The 23,104-nt window shown below is 48.5% G+C and overlaps 1 protein-coding gene across 1 annotated transcript in view; it reads right to left on the bottom strand.

Annotated features, from left to right (window-relative positions):
- Window positions 1-23,104, bottom strand: part of PLCG2 (phospholipase C gamma 2) — a 172,377-nt gene that overhangs the window by 73,546 nt on the left and 75,727 nt on the right. Inside the window, exons 7-11 of the mRNA XM_024124979.3 lie at window positions 21,710-21,793; window positions 8,110-8,153; window positions 6,497-6,569; window positions 1,601-1,702; window positions 656-774 (exon numbers count right to left, since the gene is read on the bottom strand). Of these exons, the coding sequence (XP_023980747.1) occupies window positions 656-774; window positions 1,601-1,702; window positions 6,497-6,569; window positions 8,110-8,153; window positions 21,710-21,793 (422 nt within the window). The remainder of the gene's footprint in view (window positions 1-655; window positions 775-1,600; window positions 1,703-6,496; window positions 6,570-8,109; window positions 8,154-21,709; window positions 21,794-23,104) is intronic.

The raw sequence follows: 23,104 nt of genomic DNA, 5'->3' as shown, positions 1-23,104 counted from the left end.
GGCTCCAGATATGCCACTGCCCTCGCTCGGACTCCAATGACTCCGCTCAAGCTGACCCTCCCGTCCTCCTCTCCTGCCGCTCACCCTCCCAGATGCTACACTCTAGTCTTACTAGAGCCCCCTCAGTTCCTCCTGCCCCTGGACCTTTGCACATGCCGTTCCTCTGTCTGAAACCCTCCTCCTCGCCTCGCCACCTGTTCTTCTCTCACCAACTCCGGCTCATCGTTAAGACTCAAAGGAGGCCTCTTCCCCTCCAAGCTCATGAGGACGGGGTTGCTCCTGCCCTTTTCACTGCTGTATCCCCAGCACCCACCAAGCACAGGGCCTGGCTCAGGGCAAACTCTCAGTAAATATCAGTTCAATGACTAATTCAATTGCTTTCCTGTGACTACTAAGAATGAGATGCCCAAACAGGGCAAACCAGCTTTGTTGACTTGCTTCTTAGGGCCACAGGAAAAGGGTTATTAGTGCAAAACCAACTGGGAAAGAGAGGTGCATCCCCCCATCCTCCAGAAGCTTTCATACATTCCAATCTGAGCAGCGAGGGCCTGCCCTCTGCCCACTGCCCACACGCTTTGCCAGAGCAGTGCACTTGAGCGCCCACCGTAATGCCCTTCACCTGCCTGACCCACTGCAGGCTCGCGGTGAAACTCACGTGTTATGTGATGAGGAGATCCAGTAATGCGACAAGGGGTTGTTCATTTCCTGCACATCCACCACGTCATACTTCTCGTCCCAAATGCTGTTCTCCCGGGAAAACAGGTACGTGAGGAACTAGGAGAGTCACAAACACAAAGAGGGGATCATCACACTAAGGACGGGTGGTACCGGCTTCTTTTCGGTCTGTCAACACGGGGAGATGGTACATGAATAGTCAACAGGTGGTCTCCGGACCTCAGTTACCCAAGTTTTCAGTGCAGAAAACTCGGACTGCAATAGGCTGTACCAACACACGTTTCATTGACCTATACAGTATTTACCATTTTAATGTGTATCCTCAAATATTTGAGGCTACAAGAGTATATGCTGCCCATATATAAGTTTTAAGGCATAATAACATTAGGAACATTAGTGGACCTACATGAGAAACAGAACATGCCAGTACCGTAACATCTAAAAGGCAGGAAATTTCATATCCCAATTCCTGACCCCTTAAAAAAAAAAATCAGAAGATTGAGTGACAGTGGGTAACACTCTGTTTCCTGGGAACCACGGTACATGGGACTGGAGCTCCCCAGTTCCCCTCACACAGGGCCGAAAGCATCCATTTCCACATCGTGCAAGAGCCCCATAAACCTTGGAATTTCCTTGCTCTGCTTGTAATGGTTAGAGACTCCCTGGTAGCACACGCCCTCTAGTGACAAAAGCAAAGATCCCACCCAGGCTACGGGATCAAACAGAGGAGGAGAAAAATCAAAGGCTGTGATGGTTCAGGACCTGGAAGGAAAAAAAAAAAAAAAAAGAGAGTTCCCGACTAAGAGAGCCAGTCTCGGGGCATCTAACAGCAAAGCCCTCCAAGGGAGGAGAACCAGAAAATATACCTCGGAGGCCAGAGACTTGAATCACAAAGCCATGCCAACAGGACGAGGAGCCCACTTACCTCATCCACAAACAGGAAGGGCTCGGCAGTTTCTCGCATGGTGTCATCAATGAACTTTGTCATCCGCTCACGGACTTTGTTCAGATCCTGAGCCCAAAGCTCCTTAGAATGATAAAGAGAACAAGAAATCATCAGAAAGAGGAACTGCAAAATTCTTTGCCTCTCAGGATCCAGTTTCAGTCGAAGACCGACACATGGACCTATTCTGCACGCACACGCATTCAAGGCCTCACCCTGTGCACGGCAAATACTTTCCCTAAAGCACCAGAGAGTAAACATTTTAGGCTCTGGACCCCAACCACTCAATTCTGCTACTGTCGTGCAAAAGGAGCCGCACACAACAGGCACACAAATAGCTGTGGCTGCGTTTGTAAATAAAAGTTTATTTATAAAAACAGGCAGTGGGCCAGATTTGGCCCCTGGGTGTAGTCTGCCGACTCCTGCTCTACGCTAGTTCTTTATACGTGTTATCACAAGGAGGCGGGGAGCACAGTTACATCAGACCACTGGGCTTACTCGCCTGGCTGATGCTGGGCAAGTTACACACCTTTTCTGTGCCTCCTCATCCATTACATGGGAATAATGGCATCTACGCACAGAGGCTGCGAGGGGCTGGACGAAATAAGGGTCTGTGCTTAACACAGCACCCGGTATACAGAAGGTGCTCAAATCACGGCACTGTGCGAGCAATCGTCATCCTCCATGACATCTCGTTTAGTCCAGAAAACTCTGCAGGTCATACACCGTCATCGTCATTTTACAGACAAGGAAACAGAAGCTCAGGACATCGCACGATGATCCCAACTTCACACGGCTAGTAAGGAGGAGGGCTGGGCTTCCAAATAACTGAACTTTGGAAAACGGACATAGAGTGAGTCCAGATCACTGAAGTAGTGCTGCTCAGACAACAGTAACGTCTGAAAGATACATGACCGGTTCAGAAACAGCTTCTGCACAGTCTCAGAACTTCGAAAGCCCTTTAGAAAAAGAATACGTAACATAAAGTAACTTTATTGTTTTCCTCTCCAAACCCTAAAACCCCAAATATTCATAGACAAAAGGATGACAACCTGACCCACAGATTCAACTTTCACTCATGTTTTCTGGGTTCCAAATATTCTAAAATCTCTCTCTTTAAGAATCAGAGCGGGCTTCCCTGGTGGCGCAGTGGTTGGGAATCTGCCTGCCGATGCAGGGGACACAGGTTCGAGCCCTGGTCTGGGAAGATCCCACATGCCGCGGAGCAGCTAGGCCCGTGAGCCTCAACTATGGAGCCTGCGCGTCTGGAGCCTGTGCTCTGCAACGGGAGAGGCCGTGACAGTGAGAGGCCCGCGCACCGCGATGAAGAGCGGCCCCCGCTCGCCGCAACTAGAGAAAGCCCTCGCACAGAAACGAAGACCCAACACAGCCAAAAAAAAAGAATCATAAAAGCAGATGTGCTACCAGACGTGTGCAGTTGGATGGGGAGGGTCAGATCAGGATGTCTGAAAGAAGGAAAAGCATAAGGGCAGACACAAATGAGGTGGGTGCAAATCAACAATAAGCCTTGCTGTTCATCCTTGCAAATCTACTTGGATAAAGGACACCCAATAGCTGGGAGCTGGGGGAGCATCCAGTTCATTTGAATACAGCAGTGATGCAATCCTTGAATACCAGAACATGAAACTCAAATTGTAGGGTACTTAATGCAAACGCCTTGCCAGCCCTAGACGCCCCCAAAAGGCCAGAAGCTTCCTGCTTCCTTCTCCTAAAAAGCTTTCGCATAAAAAAACAAGGGTACTGGACTTCCCTGGTGGCGCAGTGGTTAAGAATCCGCCTGCCAACGCAGTGGACACGGGTTCGATCCCTGGTCCAGGAAGATGCCACATGCCGCAGAGCAACTAAGCCTGTGCGCCACAACTACTAAGCCTGTGCTCTAGAGCCCATGAGCCACAACTACTGAAGCCTGCACACTCTAGGGCCCGCGAGCTGCAACTACTGAACCCGCATGCTACAGCTATTGAAGCTCGCGTACCTAGAGCCCGTGCTCCGCAACAAGAGAAGCCACCGCGATGAGAAGCCCGCGCACTGCTCGCCACAACTAGAGAGAAAAGCCCGCGCGCAGTGACGAAGACCCAGCGCAGCCAAATAAATTAATTAATTACTTAGTTAGTTAAAAAACAAAAACAAAAACATGGGTACTTAGCTGCTATAACCTGGAACTGCACTGGCTGTAAATAAGAAATCTTCTGCCTAAAGGAGTTTAAAATATGAATAGTTTGCGGGGGGCCGGTAGAAAAATGTATCTACTTGGTGTGGGGTATTGAGTTGGGCAACTATCAATATAATAATGAAAATGATCAGAGTCGTGGTGAGAAGAAGAAGCGCGGTGAGGCCGTCAACACTGGGCAGGGCAGCCCACCGGGCTCTGTGCTCAAACTTGTCACATGGTGGCTCATTTTGAACTCACACAAGCCCACGCAGGACATATAGTATTATTCTCCAGTTACATAAATAAGAAAGCTGAGGCTTCAGTCATTCATTAAGTTGACCTAATGAAGAGCCCAAGACCAACGCAGGCACACCAGTTCCGGGTCAGTCAGTGTCACCCATGCCTCCCAGGGCTGGACTGCGGCACACTTAACCAGCCCCCGAATGGAAATTCAGATCAGTTCCAAGTTCCCACGTCTATTAAAAATGCTGCCATTATTTCTTTAGGATAAGTTCCTAGGAGAGCAATTATTTAATCAAAGTATATAAACCTTTTTTCAAAGTTTTCATTTTAATTGTGTATTGCCAATGTGTTTTCTAAAAACTTGTACTAATTCGCACACCAAGTGCTACAGCGGTTATTCCACACACGAGCATCCACCACCCCCAACAAACGTCCTAGGTGGCTGACTCTGCTCCATGCCAGCATCCCGCAGAGCGCTGGGGGCTGGGACATTCAGGGTTCACGAGACGCATGGCTCAGAGGCCCCATCCCCGGCAGCACATCTTGTTTCCATCACGCGCACCCACACAGACGCTCAGGGGCTGCCTGCGTCCTAACTCCCGGATGCGGGATCCTGGCGCCCTGTACCTCGCTCCTGGCCCGCAGGCCTGATCTCTGAGGGCAGCCCAGCCACGGGGCCAGTGTAGAGAAAGCCTGCGACCCTCCCCTGGAATAAAATTACTGAGCACAAGGTGGTGGATTCCAGGAGACAAGACTACTTGTCTCCAGGAGTTTAACCGTTTAACTTCAGCGGCGCCCTACAAAACTGAGTCATTCAGCGCAAGGAAGAGCACGGCGGAAAAGCAAACAGCCTGTGCCTCTGTCTCTGCTTCACTCTCCTGGCAGCACCGCACCGCGCAGGTAATCGTGCTCAGCAGAATTCATGGATCCCCCCGCGTTTCACCTGCCCTGGGTCGTAGTCTCAGGCGGGGCAAGGAAGCCTTCTCGTGGTCACTGCCATTCACCCCACGTGGGGAAAGCGCGACACCTCCAAGCCCTCGGTCAGCGTTCACCACGCACCACAGCAGCTACCGGCTCTGCACCTCGCGCAAGCGTGCGTCTGTGCGTTGTGTTCCCGACAGCCAATGACATCTGAACGTGGGAGGTGTACTGCCTGACACTAAGAAATTCGTGTTCATTGTGAAAGGTGTAACACGGGTATTATGGCCATGTTTTCTTAAAAAAAAAAAAAAAAAAAAAAAGTCCATTTCATAAGAGAGACATGTTGAAGTATTTTCAAATGGAATGAGGCACAGTCCGGGGTTTACTTTAGAATTTGCCAGCAAAGAAATGAAGGAAGGAAGGAAGGGAAGGGAGACACGTGGGTATGGAGATGGAGGAGGGATGAAATTAAAGTGGCAAAATGTTCTTAACTTTGTCATCGGAGTGATGGGTACAGGGTGGCTTCTGATGCCAGCCTGTCTACTTTTGTGTCTGTTTGAGATGTTCTATAATACACAGTATTTTTTTAAAGTAAATGAACTGAATATTACTATGAAAAAGACTATATATTGTTATTATGAAAAAGAGTCTATTAAAAAAAACTAAGAGAATAAAAGTCAATGAAACTCCAGTGATATAAATAAAAATTTGAAATAGATACGTGACCACGCATATATATACGTCCTCATACACACACACAAAGATCAAGACCATCTTGTCTAATCCCCACAATTCTGAGAGGTACGGTTCTCATCCCCACTTAAAGAGGAGGAAAGTGGGGCACAGACAGGTCAAACCACCTGCCCAAGGTCACACAGCTAGTGAGAGGATGTCAGGTTTCTCTCACCCTAACCCGGTTTCTCAGCCGAGGCACTACTGACACGTGGGGTTGGGTAATTCCTTGTTGGGGGGCGGGGGGCTGACCTGTGCACCTCTGGACGTGGAGCAGCATCCCTGGCCTCTACCCACCAGATGCCAGTGGCAGCTCTGAGTTGAGTCTGCAGCCATTGCCCTGGGGCAGAACCGTCCCCTAGAAAACCACTGCCCAACACAAACGCTGACTCAGCCACCAGCTCGGAGCCCACAAGCAAACATTCCGGGAGACGTGCACATGCCATGTGCTTAAGGACAGCTGTGCCACCTTATCCGCCAGAGACCCCGCAGGCTCATCCACCTTAATCACACCCCCCACGAGTCCGGGAAGGCTTCCTGGGGAAGCGACACCAGAGATGAGCCGGACGGAAGAGCAGAAGCCAGCAGGTGAGGACACCGCCCGCCCGCCCTGCCGTGTTCTCCTTCCCTTCCGCCAGCTGGGGCCTGGGAAAGGGGCTGGTGCGAGGCCAATCTGATTCCAGAGTCTAAGCCCCCAAGGCGGCACTGAGCAGGGAGACGACACCTGTTTCACGACGGCAGGTGGTGAGAAGGTGAGCAACCGCTGCGGCAGCCCCACCCCAGAAGCCCCTGCCCTGCTGTCCTCTCACCTGCTGTTCATGTGAGAGAAACCTCTGGAAGTCGTGCAGGTGAACAGCGGAGGCATCCGGCCGGTCGGTGTTGCTGTCCTCGGGGGAAGGGAGGGTGTTGAGAGAGGGGCATCCGACAATCGGGGCGATCCCAGCCGGCAGGACGGCCACCCAGACACCCTGCCAAGTCCCCCCCCGCAGGGCCAGGTGCAGGCTGGCCAACAGGAAGACGACGGTGACCCAGACGACATCCCTGACCCAGGAGGATTCAGAGGGGCCCTGACACCAGAACCTGGGAGAACTGGGCCCTGCAATCTACACTCAGCGGCTCCCAGGTGGTCCAGGTGCAAGGGAGAAGGAAGGGGGAGGGAGGGCAGGCGGGCGGGCACGGACAGGCGTGGACAGCAAATGCCCGGGCAGGGCTGGGTGTGGAGAGCGTTTGGGGTAGGTGATGCTGGAGAAATGACTCCACAGTTGGCTGAGCCATCGAGGGCTCTCAAGCAGGAGTGTGGGCCAGATGAAGCCCCCAACTCTTCAGCTGGAACATGCAAGACGAGAGCCGTGGAGCGAGCAGAGACCCGCTGCTGGGAGAGTTTTCCATTTGACACGGACCCCTTCACCCTGAATAAAGGGAGATTCCACCTCGGCCAGCAGCTTGCTGACTGATGGCGTCGTGGAGAGGATGCTCATAGCTACCAGAAAACCAGAACCCCACTGGACTGGCAACCCTGTTCGCTATGGAAAGTGTATCCGGCAGAGCAGGGCATTCCGGGGAAATCTGTACTTTTCCCTGAGCACACGAGGCGGGGGTCAGGGGGGGTGTCTTTTGAAATACAGGAGATAAAACACGCTTTAAGCTTTCTCCCTTTACTACACACTCAGGGTCCAAAAGTCTATTGTCTTTGAGTGCATTTCCAACCTTCTTTCCTAACCAGCCTCATGGTCCAACACTAATCTTTTCATTAAAATACCACAGAAGAATTGGATTCGTTTTATATACATTTTGGAGTCTTGGGGTTTCTGGATTAGAATGTAACAGAGCGAACAGTTGCCAGGGCACCCTCATCAATGACGGCTGCTTCCAAAAAACAGGCCCAGGTCAGAGGGCCGCAAATCACATTCTAGGCGCTATTAACTCCATGGCAAACATTTCTCCCAGGTAGACAGGCTTGGAGGACATAGAACACTTTATAATTAGGGGAACTAGTAAGTGTACTAGAGGTCCTGACAAGTCCTGCAGCACTTAGGTTTTAATAATAATATCGTTATCACTATTTAAGAGCCCTGCCATGCACCACATGAAGCACTTGCTATGCTTCAACTCATTTGAATCCAGTTCACTCTGCTTAGCCAGGAATTTCGCCAACTCACCTCTGGGAAAGGAGGTCCTGAAGCAAGCAGGCTTCTCTACAGAACCTTCTGGGTCACCCTCCCAACATTCCACAAGCCCTGTTGCTGTGCATGTTTATTAGTGGCACAGGCTTGGGATGGCCAGTTCCCCAAGAGGGGGACCCCACCAGTGCCTGCCAGAGAGGTGACCTCCTGGAGTTCCGATGGCAAGGCTGGGAGGACCCACAAGGGCACCAACGCCCGGCACAACTACCCAGAACAACAACCCAGCAGAGGTGCCTCACCCCAAGATGAACACGGAGGAATCCTTTTTGAATTCGTCAAGAATCTAAAATAGAAAACAGAAGGAACACACCCATGAAACAAGAACGTTAGACAAGTCGAGCCACTTAATGCAAATAAACAGATTTTTTTGTTAAAAAATTATCACTGTCATTTATGTGACTTGCAAATGTTCAAATCTTTACATCTTTTTTTTTTTTTTTTTTTTTTTTTTTGCGGTACACGGGCCTCTCACTGCTGTGGCCTCTCCCGTTGCGGAGCACAGGCTCCGGACGCGCAGGCTCAGCGGCCACGGCTCACGGGCCCAGCCGCTCCGCCGCACGTGGGGTCTTCCCGGACCGGGGCACGAACCCGCGTCCCCTGCATCGGCAGGCGGACTCTCAACCTCTGCGCCACCAGGGAAGCCCAAATCTTTACATCTTTACACAAAAGGTGGAAGTCTTCCTCACCCCTTGCAAAGTCTTTTTTCTGAAAAGCAATCACTCGATAATTTGGCAGGTCTCCGTCTAGAGTTCGTTTTATGGATATCCATTTAATTCTATCTTATCATATTATATTACATCTATGTCTCCCAACTTTTTGCTGTTGTTTCAAGCTTTACGTATTACTCAGCAACCTCAAATCGCCCTACCTCACTACTTTCAAAGCCCACACTGTATTCCATAACATGTGTGTCTTTCAATTTTCTGCTATTATATCCAGTATTACAAAGAATCTTCATACATATATATCTTTGTCCACTTGTGCCAGCATTTCCATTGGGTAGATTCCTGGACAGGAAAGCGCCTGGACACGGGGTGTGTACTTTGGCAGATTCACCAAATTGCTTTCAAAACAGCTGTCCTGACCAGCATGCCCACCAGAGAATGCACACCCTTTTCTGCACCCTCACCGGTACGTTTCCAATCCTAAATATTTCAATGAGCTCATTTCTAATCCTTGAATTCAAGAGAAAGAAACAAATATTGGACAGCTCTGGTCCTACACTTCATGGCCTAGTGATCTCCCAACCACTGACGGAAGGACGGCGAGCTCCTCCACCAAGAAGGCCTGGGGTCCCGCAACCCCCAGCCTCCACTCACTGGCCAGGCGTTTTCCACACGCACGCGCACGCCACACACACGCCACACACACGCCACACCCATACTGCGTCCATTTCTGGCTAGGTAGCATCACTGAAATAATCTTTAATGAGACTGCGATTGCATAAGCATTTGAGTAATTCAGGGCACAAATGGAAATGTAGCCCCTGGCAGGTTACAAATGCTAATGATATAAAACAACTCCTGCTCTAGATTCCCCCAAATTGTCTTGCCCAACTGCTTGCGCTCCAGGATGACGTGGAAACTCTATGTTCTAGAAAAGGTATCCACAGGCCCCTGGGAAGAATCAGGAGATCTGCGTTAAGTCCGTGCAAATACGTTTTGTTTTGTTTTTTTCCTGGAAAGATGATCCATAGCTTTAATGAGCATCTCAAAGAAGTAGGTCACCAAAAAAGATTAGGAGTCACACTTTTAGAATGACTTAGAAGTACTCCCTTTCATTTATGTGTCATTTACAGCATGGCTATTTATTTTAAAAAGAAAAGGGATTTTAGGCAGTGCCAGCTGTTTGTTATCTGGAGTCATTTGGCCCTTAGATCACTGGGTCAATCTGGTGCTTAAGGCCGGATCCTTTCCAAACCCAAATCTCGAAACTGGTTTCCCTACATCTGGAGAAGGGCCATCTGTGACCCCCACTTCAACTGTCCACTCCACGCGGTCCTTACTTAAAGCCAGCCCCTTCCTTGCCTTGCAATGATGTACAGAAAAAGCTGCACCCCATTTCAGCTATATGAGGAGCTGGGATGAAGGAGCAGGTGCCTCTACTGTGGAGATGCTCCAGAGCCAGGAAAGTCGGGGAGCAACACCTCAGCTTCCCCACTCCTCTGCCTGCAATCTCCTGTCACCCCATTTGCTGAACCCCCTGGAGGCAGAGGTGCCTGGCAACTTGTTTGTAAGAATCAGCCCCTCGGGGTACAGAGCAGGGCAGAGAACAGACTAAAATCGAAGAGGCAAATATGACCGGCCCAGGGCTCACCACTCAGGTAGCACACATGGAAGCAAACCCAGTTCTCTCAGAATTCAAAGGCCAAGCTGCCTGAGGATATGTTAGGAGATGGGGAGAACGCACTGGGGGGCAGGGGTCCTGGCAAGTGGCAGAGAGGAATCAAGACGATTCCTGGGCTCTCCCAGTGGGGTGGCCAGGTGTGGGTTCACGGCAATGGAGATGGGGGGCGGTGCTGAGTATCACGCCGCCTCTTCTGGACATTCTAGCGCGAGACGCGAGGCAAGCTGGCATTCAGGAGAGTCTGGCATTCAGGGGAGACGTGGGGGCCGGAGACATATGTTTCTGGGAGTAATCAGCATAAAGATGCTATTTGAAGCCGGGGGACCAGATAGGATCACATCAAGAGTAAACAGACAAGACAAGAGTTCTGCGGACTGAGTTTTGGGTAGGGATGTACAAAAAACAGCAATAGCATGGTGGGTCTTTCCCTGAAAGCAGCTGGGAGGCCATTCTGGGGGTGCAGCGGGTACTGGGCGTTTCTCCGCCTGGGTGCCAGCGTAACTGCAGGGAAAGCTGTCCCTCACCATCTCTGGCCACAGACGCTTGAGGACACGCCGGTGCGTGTGAGCAGGGGGCTGGCTGAGGAGCTGACGGGCACTGGATGTCCCCCGTGGGGTACACTCAAGCCTCCCGGGGCCAGCGGGCTGGGGGGGCAGAGGGTAGTCACCAGCTCCCTCTGGCAGCAACTAGTTTAACAACTGGTATCAGCGCTTGCCAGCTAAGCAGCAGCCTCACCTGGGTCATGCCAACCATTAGACGCCAAGAAACTGAAGACCCAGCCTAGGAGGCTGAGAGCCAGCGGAAGGCGAGGTGCAAGGAGAAGGAAGACGGTGCAGCGGCCAAAAGCCAAGTGACAATATCAAGGAGAGAGTGGCCGGCTGTCACGTGGGTCACGTGCCACGGAGCGAACAAAACAAAGACCAGAGGATGGACCACTGTACTTGTCAAGGCGGAGGTCAACGGTGATGTGACAAGGTGAACTGCTGTGGGATAGGAGGCACGGAAACACGACTGGAATGGGCTCCAGAGGTGGAGGGAGGGGAGGAAGTGCAGACGGTGGTGGTGTAGATGGCACTCTTGGAATAGGTCACTCTACAGGGTCAGAGAAATGGGGCGGCAGCCGGAAGGGAGAGGTGTGTCAGGAGGATGTTCTAAAGATGGAAGAATGTGCAGCACGTGTTATGGGTAGAACTGCGTCCCCCAAAAGACACGTCCAAGTCCTAACACCACCAGTGAATGCAGCCTTATTTGGAAACAGGGTCTTTGAAGATGCCATCAAGTTAAGCTGAGGTCATGCTAGATTAGGGTGGCCCTAAATCCAATGAATGGAGTCCTTACAAAGAGGGAGATTTGCAGACAGACACACAGAGAGACGGTGCCCATGGGATGATGGAGGCAGAGACTAGAGAGGTGCATCTACAAGGTGAGAAGCACCCAGCATGGCCAGCAAACGGCAGAGGCTGGAGAGAGACAAGGAACAGATCGTCCCCTAGAGCCATCGGAAGGGGTGTGGCTCTGCCCACACCCGGCTTCAGACTTAACCTCTAGAACTGGGAGAGAATAAAGTTCCGCTCTTTTAAGCCACTCAGTTGTGGGTCCTTTGTTACGGCCGCCCTGGGAAAGGGATGGGGCATGTTTGCGAGCTGACGCAGGGCAGCCCCCATCTCAGTTACTCCTCGTACCAATCCTATTAGGAAAGCAGTAAAATAAACCCTGTCTCAGAAGCAAGAAACGGGCTCAGGGAGCACACGTAATTGTTCCAAGGTTATATACCGGGAACGTCAAGGGGCCAGAATTTCAACCCAGGTCCACCCTGGTCAATCGCCACTGCCCCACACAGCATGTGCAAAGGCACATAAAATAAATGACAACATCCTAGCAACGAGGGCAGAATGCTCTAGATACTATGGGCACACAGGGGAGGCAGCCATTAATTTATCTTCGCATTACCGTGTACGGCTACACGGCCAAACCCTACCAAGCCAGGGCATTCAGCCCTCTGTGACTCTGGGCAACACCTCTGATGCCCTGCGACCCCAATAAAGGCTCAATAAGGTCAGGGTGACGTCTGTTTAGTTGACCACTGTGCCTTCTTGAGTCACCCATTTATTGAAAGGATGACTAAAATAAAAAATTAATTTCTCTGGGGAAAAGTAAAAGGCTATAGGGAAACTAAATTAAATTAAAGTTAAATTAAAAGGCTACAGGGAGGGCTTCCCTGGTGGCACAGTGGTTAGGAGTCCGCCTGCCAATGCAGGGGACACGGGTTCGGGCCCTGGCCCGGGCAGATCCCACATGTCGCGGAGCGACTAAGCCCGTGCGCCACAGCTACTGAAGCCCGCGCGCCGTGCTTCGCAATAAGAGAAGCCACTGCAATGAGAAGCCCGCGCACCGCAACGAAGACCCAACGCAGCCAAAAATAAAAATAAATAAACTAAATGTAAAAAAAAAAAAAAAAAAAAAAAAAAAAGGCTACAGGGAAAAGTAACCTATGACTTTTGGTCCTCAGGAGAAGAGGCAGTTACCAGCTAGACAAGGGAAGGGGCCACGCGAAAGGGAGGGGACAGAAATGACCCAGAGGCCCCGAGGTCCACCTAAGGTCAGGGAATTGCATCTTCCTACGTCGTCGTAGGTGATCACATCCTCTGGCGCTGTAACTTGCCCTACACACTCTCTGTGCTTTGCAGGTCATGTGAAGCGGCCATGAGGACAAACTGCAGCGATAGGAAAGCTAACCAGATTCACTGCTAACTTCTGCACTGTGGACCCTTCTCTGCCCTGACCACTGATTAGGATAGCCTGCGATATTCCCTAGACTCCTCCACCAACATAGGACAGAATGTTAGTCTCTCTCTTCCCACACGCTCACACCCATGGAAAATCTGGAACAAAAATAAAAATAAATAAACTAAATGTAAAAAAAAAAAAAAAAAAAAAAAAAAAAGGCTACAGGGAAAAGTAACCTATGACTTTTGGTCCTCAGGAGAAGAGGCAGTTACCAGCTAGACAAGGGAAGGGGCCACGCGAAAGGGAGGGGACAGAAATGACCCAGAGGCCCCGAGGTCCACCTAAGGTCAGGGAATTGCATCTTCCTACGTCGTCGTAGGTGATCACATCCTCTGGCGCTGTAACTTGCCCTACACACTCTCTGTGCTTTGCAGGTCATGTGAAGCGGCCATGAGGACAAACTGCAGCGATAGGAAAGCTAACCAGATTCACTGCTAACTTCTGCACTGTGGACCCTTCTCTGCCCTGACCACTGATTAGGATAGCCTGCGATATTCCCTAGACTCCTCCACCAACATAGGACAGAATGTTAGTCTCTCTCTTCCCACACGCTCACACCCATGGAAAATCTGGAAGAGTAAACATCAAACTTCTTATTGAATGTATAACTGTAGGTATAATCATGGGTAGGCTTGCAGGTATTTTAATTTCCTTTTTATTTTATAATGCACTTTCAACTTTTATGGGCTGAATGTGCATTACTTTCCTTGTAGTCAAATGTATCCAGATATCAGAAACAAATTTCCTGTCGAAGGCTGCCTAGTCTTCTGCTTCAGTACATGAGATATCAAAGGACCTGCTGGGAAATCCACTGATTGTGACCAAGATGGTCTTTTTGTAAAATTTATTTTATTGACGATTACAACGCTGTGTTAATTTCTGCTCTACAGCAAAGTGATTCAGTTATACAAATATATCTATATAGATATCTATATATTCTTTTCCATTATGGTTTATTACAGGATATTGAATATAGTTCCCTGTGCTATACAGTAGAACCTCGTTGTCTGTCCATTCTCTATATAATAGTTTGCATCTACTAACCCCAAACTCCCAATCCACCCCTCCCCCACTCCCCTTCCCTTCTCCCTTGGCAACCACGAGTTTGTTCTCTACGCCTGTGGGTCTGTTTCTGTTTCGTACATAACTTCAGTTGTGCCATATTTTAGATTCCACATATAAGTGATATCATATGATATTTGTCTTTCTCTTCTGACTTACTTCACTGAGTATAATAATCTCTAGGTCCATCCACATTGCTACAAATGGCATTATTTCATTCTTTTTTCTGGCTGAGTAATATTCCATCGTGTATATGTACCACATTTTCTTTATCCGTTCATCTGTTTATGGACATTTAGGTTGTTTCCATGTCCAAGATGGTCTTTTAGAAACAGGACAGAGAGCAGGAACACCGGAGGCCAGCTGCCCCCACCTCCTCCCAGGGGGATTCTGCCTCGTAAAGACAGGCTGACAGTGACAGTAGATACCACGTTCTGAGGGCAGCTTTGCATACCAGGCCCTCTGCTGGGTGACTGAGACCTTCCAGTTCATTTTTTTTCCTACCAGTTCTTTTAATCTTCGCAACAACCATCTAGCATAGCTACCGTCACCCCATGACGGTCAGGAAATTTAACACTGCTCCTAGCCAAAAGCAATGCTAAAGGAAAATCAGTGCCACCTTAAGTTACAGCAGAGTTGTTTTCTACTTTAACAGGCAAACAAGCAACAGAAATCACCTATATTCAGACCCCAGTGGGATAGTAATGGGATGGCAGAGAGCTGCGTGTGCTTATGTTCCCTGGCACCTTGCAAGGCTGGGAAGGCATTTGTTCTTTCAACTGCACTGGACATAATTTGTGAGCCGATTACTGATTATTTGTGAGCTGCTGCACGGCGACTCAGACTTGGGTTCATGGGAACCCATGGTGGACAGACAGAAGGCCCCAGGATCTCTACCTCCTGGTATTCAGACCCTTGCCTTATCCCTGTAACTTGCAAAGGTAATGGATGTACACAATTATGTGCATATGATTACACGATGATGTTTTTATATGCACGTAATGGATGTACATAATTATGTGCATATGATTACACGATGATGTTTTTATATGCTTGGGGAACCTGTCTTGCTGGCTTTGAGGAAACAAACAGCCATGCACGGAGCCCCATACATGGAGAAGCCGTGGGCAGCCACTAGGAGCTGCGGGCGGCCAACGAGAAGCTGGAGCCATCAGTCCTACAACCGCAAGGAACTGAATGCTGCTACCACCACATGAGCACGGAAGCTGACCTTTTCCCATCTGAGCCTCAGATGAGACCACAGCCTCAGTGGAAATCTTAAATGCAGCTTTTTGTGAAACCCCAAAGCAGAGAATCCAGCTAAGGCACACCTGGATGCCTGAGCCCCAGAAACTGAGAGAGCAAACGTGCATCGTGGTAATACTGTTATGTAACATGCCAGCAATACAGAACTCATACACATAATACGTAAGCAATACATAAGTAATACAGAACCCTAACGCGTTTCCAAACTAACCTACTAGAGGGTACCAAGAATAGAGCACGTGAAACGGCAGCGGGTAAAAACAGATGAATCAACAGTAACCCAACCACCTAATCCCATGGGGTTGAAACTCCAGTCCTGGGCCGAGAGCAAGAGTGATGTTACTCAACCATCTTCACTTATAATCAAGGCCTGTAAACGCCAGACCCCCAGCCTCCAGTAACCAAGGGGGGACTTCACAGGTTTGCTGGGGAGGCAGCAAAGTAGCAGTGATGAAGCTGGGTATTAGATTCAAATATTTAAGGAAGGAAAAACAGTGTCTTAGGGTTGCTTCAAAACCATCTGAGAGGGCTTCCCTGGTGGCGCAGTGGTTGAGAGTCCGCCTGCCGATGCAGGGGACGCGGGTTCGTGCCCCGATCCGGGAAGATCCCACATGCCGCGGAGCGGCTGGGCCCGTGAGCCGTGGCCGCTGAGCCTGCGCGTCCGGAGCCTGTGCTCCGCAACGGGAGAGGCCACAACAGTGAGAGGCCCGCGTACCACAGAAAAAAAAAAAAAAAAAAAACCCCTTCTGAGAAGAGGGAGGTGGGTAGGGGCAAAGATGAAATAAGATGACCATGAGGTGACCATTGCTGAAAATTGGCTGCCAGGTGCTTTTTCTTGGGGGCGGGGGTTATTACACTATTATCTCTGCTTGTCTCTGTTTGAAATTTCCCTTAATACCAAAGTTTAAAAAATTAAAAAGAAGTATCAGTGGGTGGGCAGTGAAGCTGAGCACAGGAGAACTCAAATTCTAGCTCTGCAGCTTAGTAACCTCATGACCTCCATCCAGCAAGTAACCTGAGTGTCAGCAAGTTCTTCCACAAAATGAGGATAATAACAGTACCTCTCCCACAGGGCTGCCAGGAGAATTAAATGTATGTAAGACATAGAGCACAGCGCCCAGCATAGAGTTCACACTTAGGAAATGTTAGCTCTGATCTTTATTCACAATACTGTTATGACAGCCTAGTCAGAGATATACCCCCCCACTAGGGGGACACACATGGAATTAAATGTCTTATCTTCCTGCTGCTGGCAAGCTTTTGGAAGCTTTGAGGCTTCACAGCAGCAACATAAGCGGGTGGTTAGACACAAGGAGGGACTGGCAACTTCAAGCTGGAGACCTATAGCTACTGGTAAGCAGGACCCCACCCCCTGGATTTAGGTCTGGGCATCATCAATCACCATGAATGGCCCTGTCTCCGCAAGGAGCCCAAGAGAGCCAGCTGTGCCCCTAAGAGCACAGAGGTAATGCTTTGCTCTGCCCTGAGCTTCCAGCGAGGAGCTCAGTAAGTAATGATATGCTGACAGGGGAGAAGCATTTACCTACACAACAGCACTGAGGCTTCTCAAGTTGGCCAGTCACTATCTATAGAGCCTGGGGCTTTGTTATTCAAATTCCAAGTCACTGAATTAAAATATGCAGTGGCCAGACTGGACAGTTACACCCTCCAGTGATGGAGAGGCTGTTGACCCAGAAGGTCTCAGGGACTGGGCAGGTGACATAAATTAGCAGAGAGAGCCGGATGGGGGTGGTTGGGGGAAGGGCTGGGGCACACCAGAGAAAGCATGCTCCCCTCGGCTCAGAGGCTGCCAAATATAGCCAGATCTCGATTTCTTTCTTTCCCAAGAGAAGTGAAAAATCTGGATCTTAATAAGAAATCTCTCAAGTTTTAAATGTAGGCAATTCATTTAAAAAACATTTAAACCATTAGGCCAAGTACAACCGAATGCTGGCTGAATGTGGCATTCTGGCCACCAGGGTAACCTCTGGTACTTACAGATGTTTTTCCCCAAAACTGGGCCATCTAGGGTACCCCCAGAGGACTCAGGGATTCTGCAGAAATCTGACTCAAATTTCTTTCTCTTCCTGCTCCCTCTCAAACACACATACATGAGCCTTAGAAAGAACCACAATGAAAAGTGCTCTTATGTGGAATTTTATCACGGTGCAGACCATGAGTGGTGGGTAACCTGTATTGGCAGATGCAACAGCTTTTATGGGAACCTTACTCCCAAGCTTCGCCTGCTCTCTGCCTCATGAGACAGTACCTTGAAATTTCCAGACAAACGATGATAAAACTTGTTTTTTGCAACTACTTATCTTGAGTGAATCAAGTTTTTCTCAGTCCTGGTCAACTGCCTAAGAGAGCAATTGTCATTATTCTGGATTTCATTTTTATACTATCATCACAACATTTTCATTGCTCTCAAGAACTGATTATGAATAAAAGTTACAGATTTTAACGTAAAAAGTGTTTTGATCAGCTTTTATGCAGCAGAGTTTTCTTAATTAAGGTTTCGTACAAAAAAGGGGAGCGGGGTTAGACAGCTTTAAAGTTGTATAACCAATGACCTGATTTAATACCTTCACTTTACAGAGGAGGCTGAGTGAAGGGGGGAAAGATGGCTTTCCCCAAAATCACTTGGGCAGTTAGAGATCAAGTTGGGGCTGGAATCCAGGTCTTTCAACCTCCAAAGCCTACGATCTTTCTACTCTATTTGGCAAACCAAGAACTAATTATCACTTGTGTGAAAAAGTGAACACACTGCAACTGAATCTTTTACGCTATGAAATAATGTATTTTTCCCCAGTCTAGGCAGACAAGAAATGCTTCTCCCATTTCTCTACCTCAGATACATCCGAAATCCCAAGGCCAGTGGTCACCTATCAAGAGGCCTCACCCTGCGGCCAGCCTGCAGGCAGAAGGCAACTGATAACTGTCTTTCACACTCATCACTTTAAAATGCCTGCGCTCTTGCCCTCCAGTCCCCCGTCAGCCCTCCCCAGAGCCCGGTGGGGCAGGAATCACAGCCCCGATTGCTGCATGAGAAGACCGAGGCTGGAAGTGGTCAGTGGCTGGCCCAAGATCACACAGCCAAAGAAAGCAGGTCCGTCTTGCTCCAAGTCCTACCCACTCTCTGCTCCCTCGCAGCTCTGCTCTGGACCCACCTCGGCCCCCTGCAAAGCCCTTTTCCAACAGTAACAGCAGTAACCACCCACCAGGCACGCTGCTCCCTGCATCAAACTGAATGCCTCCCTTTTTAAGCCTTATGCTTTATAGGACATTTTTTTTAGATTGCAAAAATAACGTGCTACTTGGAACAAGTTGAAAACGGAGTGGTGCAAAGACAAATTTAATTATCTCTCCTGAGCATCTTTCCAAATCCCTCCAGGACACACACAAAATCAACATTAAATGTGAGGGACTTCCCTGGTGGCGCAGTGGTTAAGAATCCGCCTGCCAATGCCGGGGACACGGGTTCGAGCCCTGGTCCGGGAAGATCCCACATGCCGCGGAGCAACTAAGCCCGTGTGCCACGGCTACTGAGCCTGCGCTCTAGGGCCCGCGAGCCACAACTACTGAGCCTGCACTCTAGAGCCCGCGAGCCACAACTACTGAGCCTGCGCTCTAGGGCCCACCTGCCACAACTACCAAGCCCGCATGCCTAGAACCCACGCTCCGCAACAAGAGAAGCCACCGCAATGGGAAGCCCGCGCACCACACGAACAGCAGCCCCCGCTCGCCACAACTGGAGAAAGCCCGCATGCAGCAACGAAGACCCAACGCAGCCAAAAATAAATAAATAAATTTAAACCACAGTAATCTATTTAAATGTGAGGTGTGTATACTCTTCCATACCTTCTCCTTGTTCATAAAAACACTCACAAACATATATAGGAGGAGTACTGTTTGTTACCAAAAAATCAGACCTAGCTCGTTGCGTGAATCTGCAGCTGGTTTTCCTCACAAAATACCACGAACATCCCTCCAGATGGACAGAAACACGACAGACTCAGGCTTCTTAATCAGCTGCACAGTGTCGCACAGTATGGATGCACCATAACTTACCCAGCTTTTGCTCTACTGAGAGGCATTCAGATGGCTCCCAAGTATTTCGCCAGCGTAAGTAATGCTGCAGTAAACAATCTAGTGATACACTCTTAGGTCTCAGTGCTTTCATTTCTCTAAAACAGAGGCCCTCAAATGCCACTGTCAGGTCAAAATGTATGCACGTCTTAATTTAAGTTTAAAATAGCATATTATCTTTTTCCTAATATACTTATTTATTTATTTAATTTTATCTTTGGCTGCGTTGGGTCTTCACTGCTGCCCACGGGCTCTCTCTAGTTGCGGCGAGCGGGGGCTGCTCTTCGTTGCGGTGCGCCGGCTTCTCACTGAGGTGGCTTCTCTTGTTGTGGAGCAGGGGCTCTAGGTGCGCAGCCTTCAGTAGTTGTGGCACGCGGGCTCAGTAGTTGTGGCTCGTGGGCTCCAGAACACAGGCTCAGTAGTTGTGGCGCACGGGCTTAGTTGCTCCGTGGCATGTGGGATCTTCCCGGACCAGGGCTTGAACCTGTGTCCCCTGCATTGGCAGGCGGGTTCTTAACCACTGCGCCACCAGGGAAGTCCCAATAGCATATTATCTTAATCGAAAACCATATTCTCATTAACAAGGAATAAAAGTATAAAAAGAACAACACACAAAAATTCCTCAACCCCGAGACAGTTACTATTAATAATTTGGTAACTTTCCTTCCAGAACAAGATGACAGAGTTAGTAGAACCGTTTTTACTTTAATAGGCTCAGACTAAATTCCAGTCAGACTGACGGCCACTCATATTCCCACCGCAAAGGTATGAGAGAACCATTTCCCCACACTGTCCCCATAGCTCTATAACATTTAAAACTTTTGCCAACCTAATAGACGAAAATATGATGTCACTGCCATTCCCACTTGATAGTTCCTTGACTAGAAGGGAGACAGAACACTTCTCATGGGTCTCTTAGGAACATGCTGGACTTTGAAACACAGGGGAAACAAAAAATCATTCGATCATTTGCTCAAGAATTAGCTTACCCATGCGGACGGCCGACAGGCACAAGAAGAGATGCTCAACATCACTAATCATCAGGGAAATGTAAATCCAAACCACAGTGAGATACCACCTCAGACTCATCAGAGTGGCCATCATCAAAAAGAACACAAATAACAAACGCTGGGGAGGGTGTGGAGAAAAGGAAACCCTCCTACACTGTTGACGGGACTATGAACTGATGCAGCCACTGTGGAAAACAGTATGGAGGTTTCTCAGAAAACTAAAAATAGAGCTACCATATGACCCAGCACGTCCACTCCTGGGTGTATATCCAAAAGAAACAAAAGCACTAATTCGAAAAGATACATGCACCCACAATGTTCACAGCAGCATGATTAATAATTGTCAAGATATAGAAGCAACCTAGGTGTCCATCAGCAGATGAATGGATAAAGAAGATGTGATAGATATACAGATAGATACACACACACACACACACAGAGTGGAATACTACTCAGCCATAAACAAGAATGAAATAATTGCCATTTGCAACAACACGGATGGACTTGGAGGGTATCATGCTAAGTGAAATAAGTCAGACAGAGAAAGACAAATACTGTATGATATCACTTACACGTGGAATCTAAAAAATACAACAAACTAGTGAATATAACAAAAAAAAGAAAGAGACTCACAGATATAGAGGACAAATTAGTGGTTACCAGTAGGGAGAGGGAAGGGAGGAGGGGCAGTATAGGGGTAGGGGATTAAGAGGTACAAACTATTACATGTAAAATAAGCTACAAGCATATATTGTACAACACAGAGACTATAACCCACATTCTATAATAACTATAAATGGAGTATAACCTTTAAAAATTGTGAATCACTACACTGTACACCTGTAACTTACGTAATATTGTACATCGACTATACTTCAATTTAAAAACACAGATTACATGCAATTTGTTCATTTCTTAGGAAAAAGTCTACATTCTTTGAAGCCCCAACACTTCTGTAAACAGGTAAAGAATGTTTTATCTTTGTCAGCTTTACCTGCTATTTGTACTGAGCCATCCTCACCCAGAAGAATATTACCAGCTTTCAAATCCCTATTAGAAGGAAAAAAAAAAAAAAAAAACCCTGGAAGGGAGACGAGGTGGATAAGGTTGCTGGAAGACAGCATCCAAGCTCCTGTCCCAACTGAGTGTGAATCACTACACTGTACACCTGTAACTCATATAATATTGTACACCAACTACACTTCAATTTTTAAAAGTAAGGTAAAATAAGACTATCAAAACCTTCAAAAAGTGAATGGGAAAAAAAGAATCATCTTACCAATTTTTGCTGTTCAAACATAAGTTTTTTATAGAAGAGATGGAACTGTTCAAAGCTGAGTTCATCTTTGTGTGCGCCTATTTCCTGTAAATATAAAAAAAAAAAAAGTGACCACACGATTTTTCTTGTCCACCACAAGAATGCCTCCTCCCTGTGCACAGAAATACCATGGCTCTGCTACAACACTGGTTAAAATCAAACTCGCATTCCTCTGAACCCAGCTGTCCACAAGTTTCCTAATTTATCTGCCTGGAGAACATACCCACCAGGGATTCCTGGTAAGAGCCTTCCCTTGACTCCCCAAAAGGGAAGGACCTTAGCCAGAATTCCAAGAGCCATAATGCAGAGCTCCTCCATTTGGGGGCAGAAGACACTTACAAATCTAGACATATTTATAGGGCATGTACAGATAGGTCATTTTTAAAAGCATAAGAAAATGAACCGAGCCTTTAGAATTAACAGAGCTCAACTCCAGTCAAGGTCTGTCCCCTGAATGGCTTCACAGCTTTGGGCAAATCACTTGACCCCCTCAGACCCTCCGTTTCTTCATCTGTAAAATGGGAGAACCACCATTACCCTCCTTGGACTTCCTTGAAACCAAACCAGATAACATCCACGTAGCACCTGCTTGGTAAAGGCTTGATAAAGAACAAAATTCCAACTACGTGGCGGTCAGTGGTAAATGCCTCTCCCATCTCTCTTCTGTCAGTCCCCACCCTTCTCTGGTTTTGCCTTCTTGGACTAGTTCGAATGATGGGGGCGGGCCAAAAGATGGCTTGATAAGCCATAAAGTGGGGTAACTGTTCCGGGAGCTCACTGGTATAAAAATGAATGAGCTCCTTCAGCTGGGGAATCCTGTGACATGCCCCTGTGAGTCCACCAACTGGGACTACTGGGATAGAGTGTTGTTGGGTTCCTTGACGAGAGTCAACATCTCTCTGAAGGCCAGAAAGAACGCCTATGGATCACCTCCATCCTTACGCTCTTCAGAAGAGCCCCACCTGTGCTACGCTACCCCGTCACTCATGGAATGACCCGCCCCAGATCTACCAACGGCTTAATTACACAAGAACGTAAACAAATTAAATGACGGGTGGCAGGAGGGATGGAGGGATGGGAGGATGGGTGGAGGATCAGTGGATGAAGGGAGAGGTGGGTGCGAGGGGAGGGGAAGGGCAGAGAAGAGTCACCTCTGACAACTACGCTATCAGGACCTGAAGACAAAATGCCACGTCCCTGGCAACCTATATAAGGAACCTTTCATAATACTTTCCAAAAGAAACACATGGGTTCATATCATTAGAAGGAAAACAGGCTGTGGGGTAGTGAGGGAAAGGCAAAGTTGGACTGGTGGAAACGTCCCACGTCACGCAGCTCGGGGAACACGGTCTTCGT

The sequence above is a fragment of the Physeter macrocephalus genome, chromosome 17 (assembly GCF_002837175.3).
Source record: "Physeter macrocephalus isolate SW-GA chromosome 17, ASM283717v5, whole genome shotgun sequence".
NCBI lineage: Eukaryota > Metazoa > Chordata > Mammalia > Artiodactyla > Physeteridae > Physeter > Physeter macrocephalus.
This window is presented reverse-complemented; position numbering and strand designations above follow the sequence as displayed.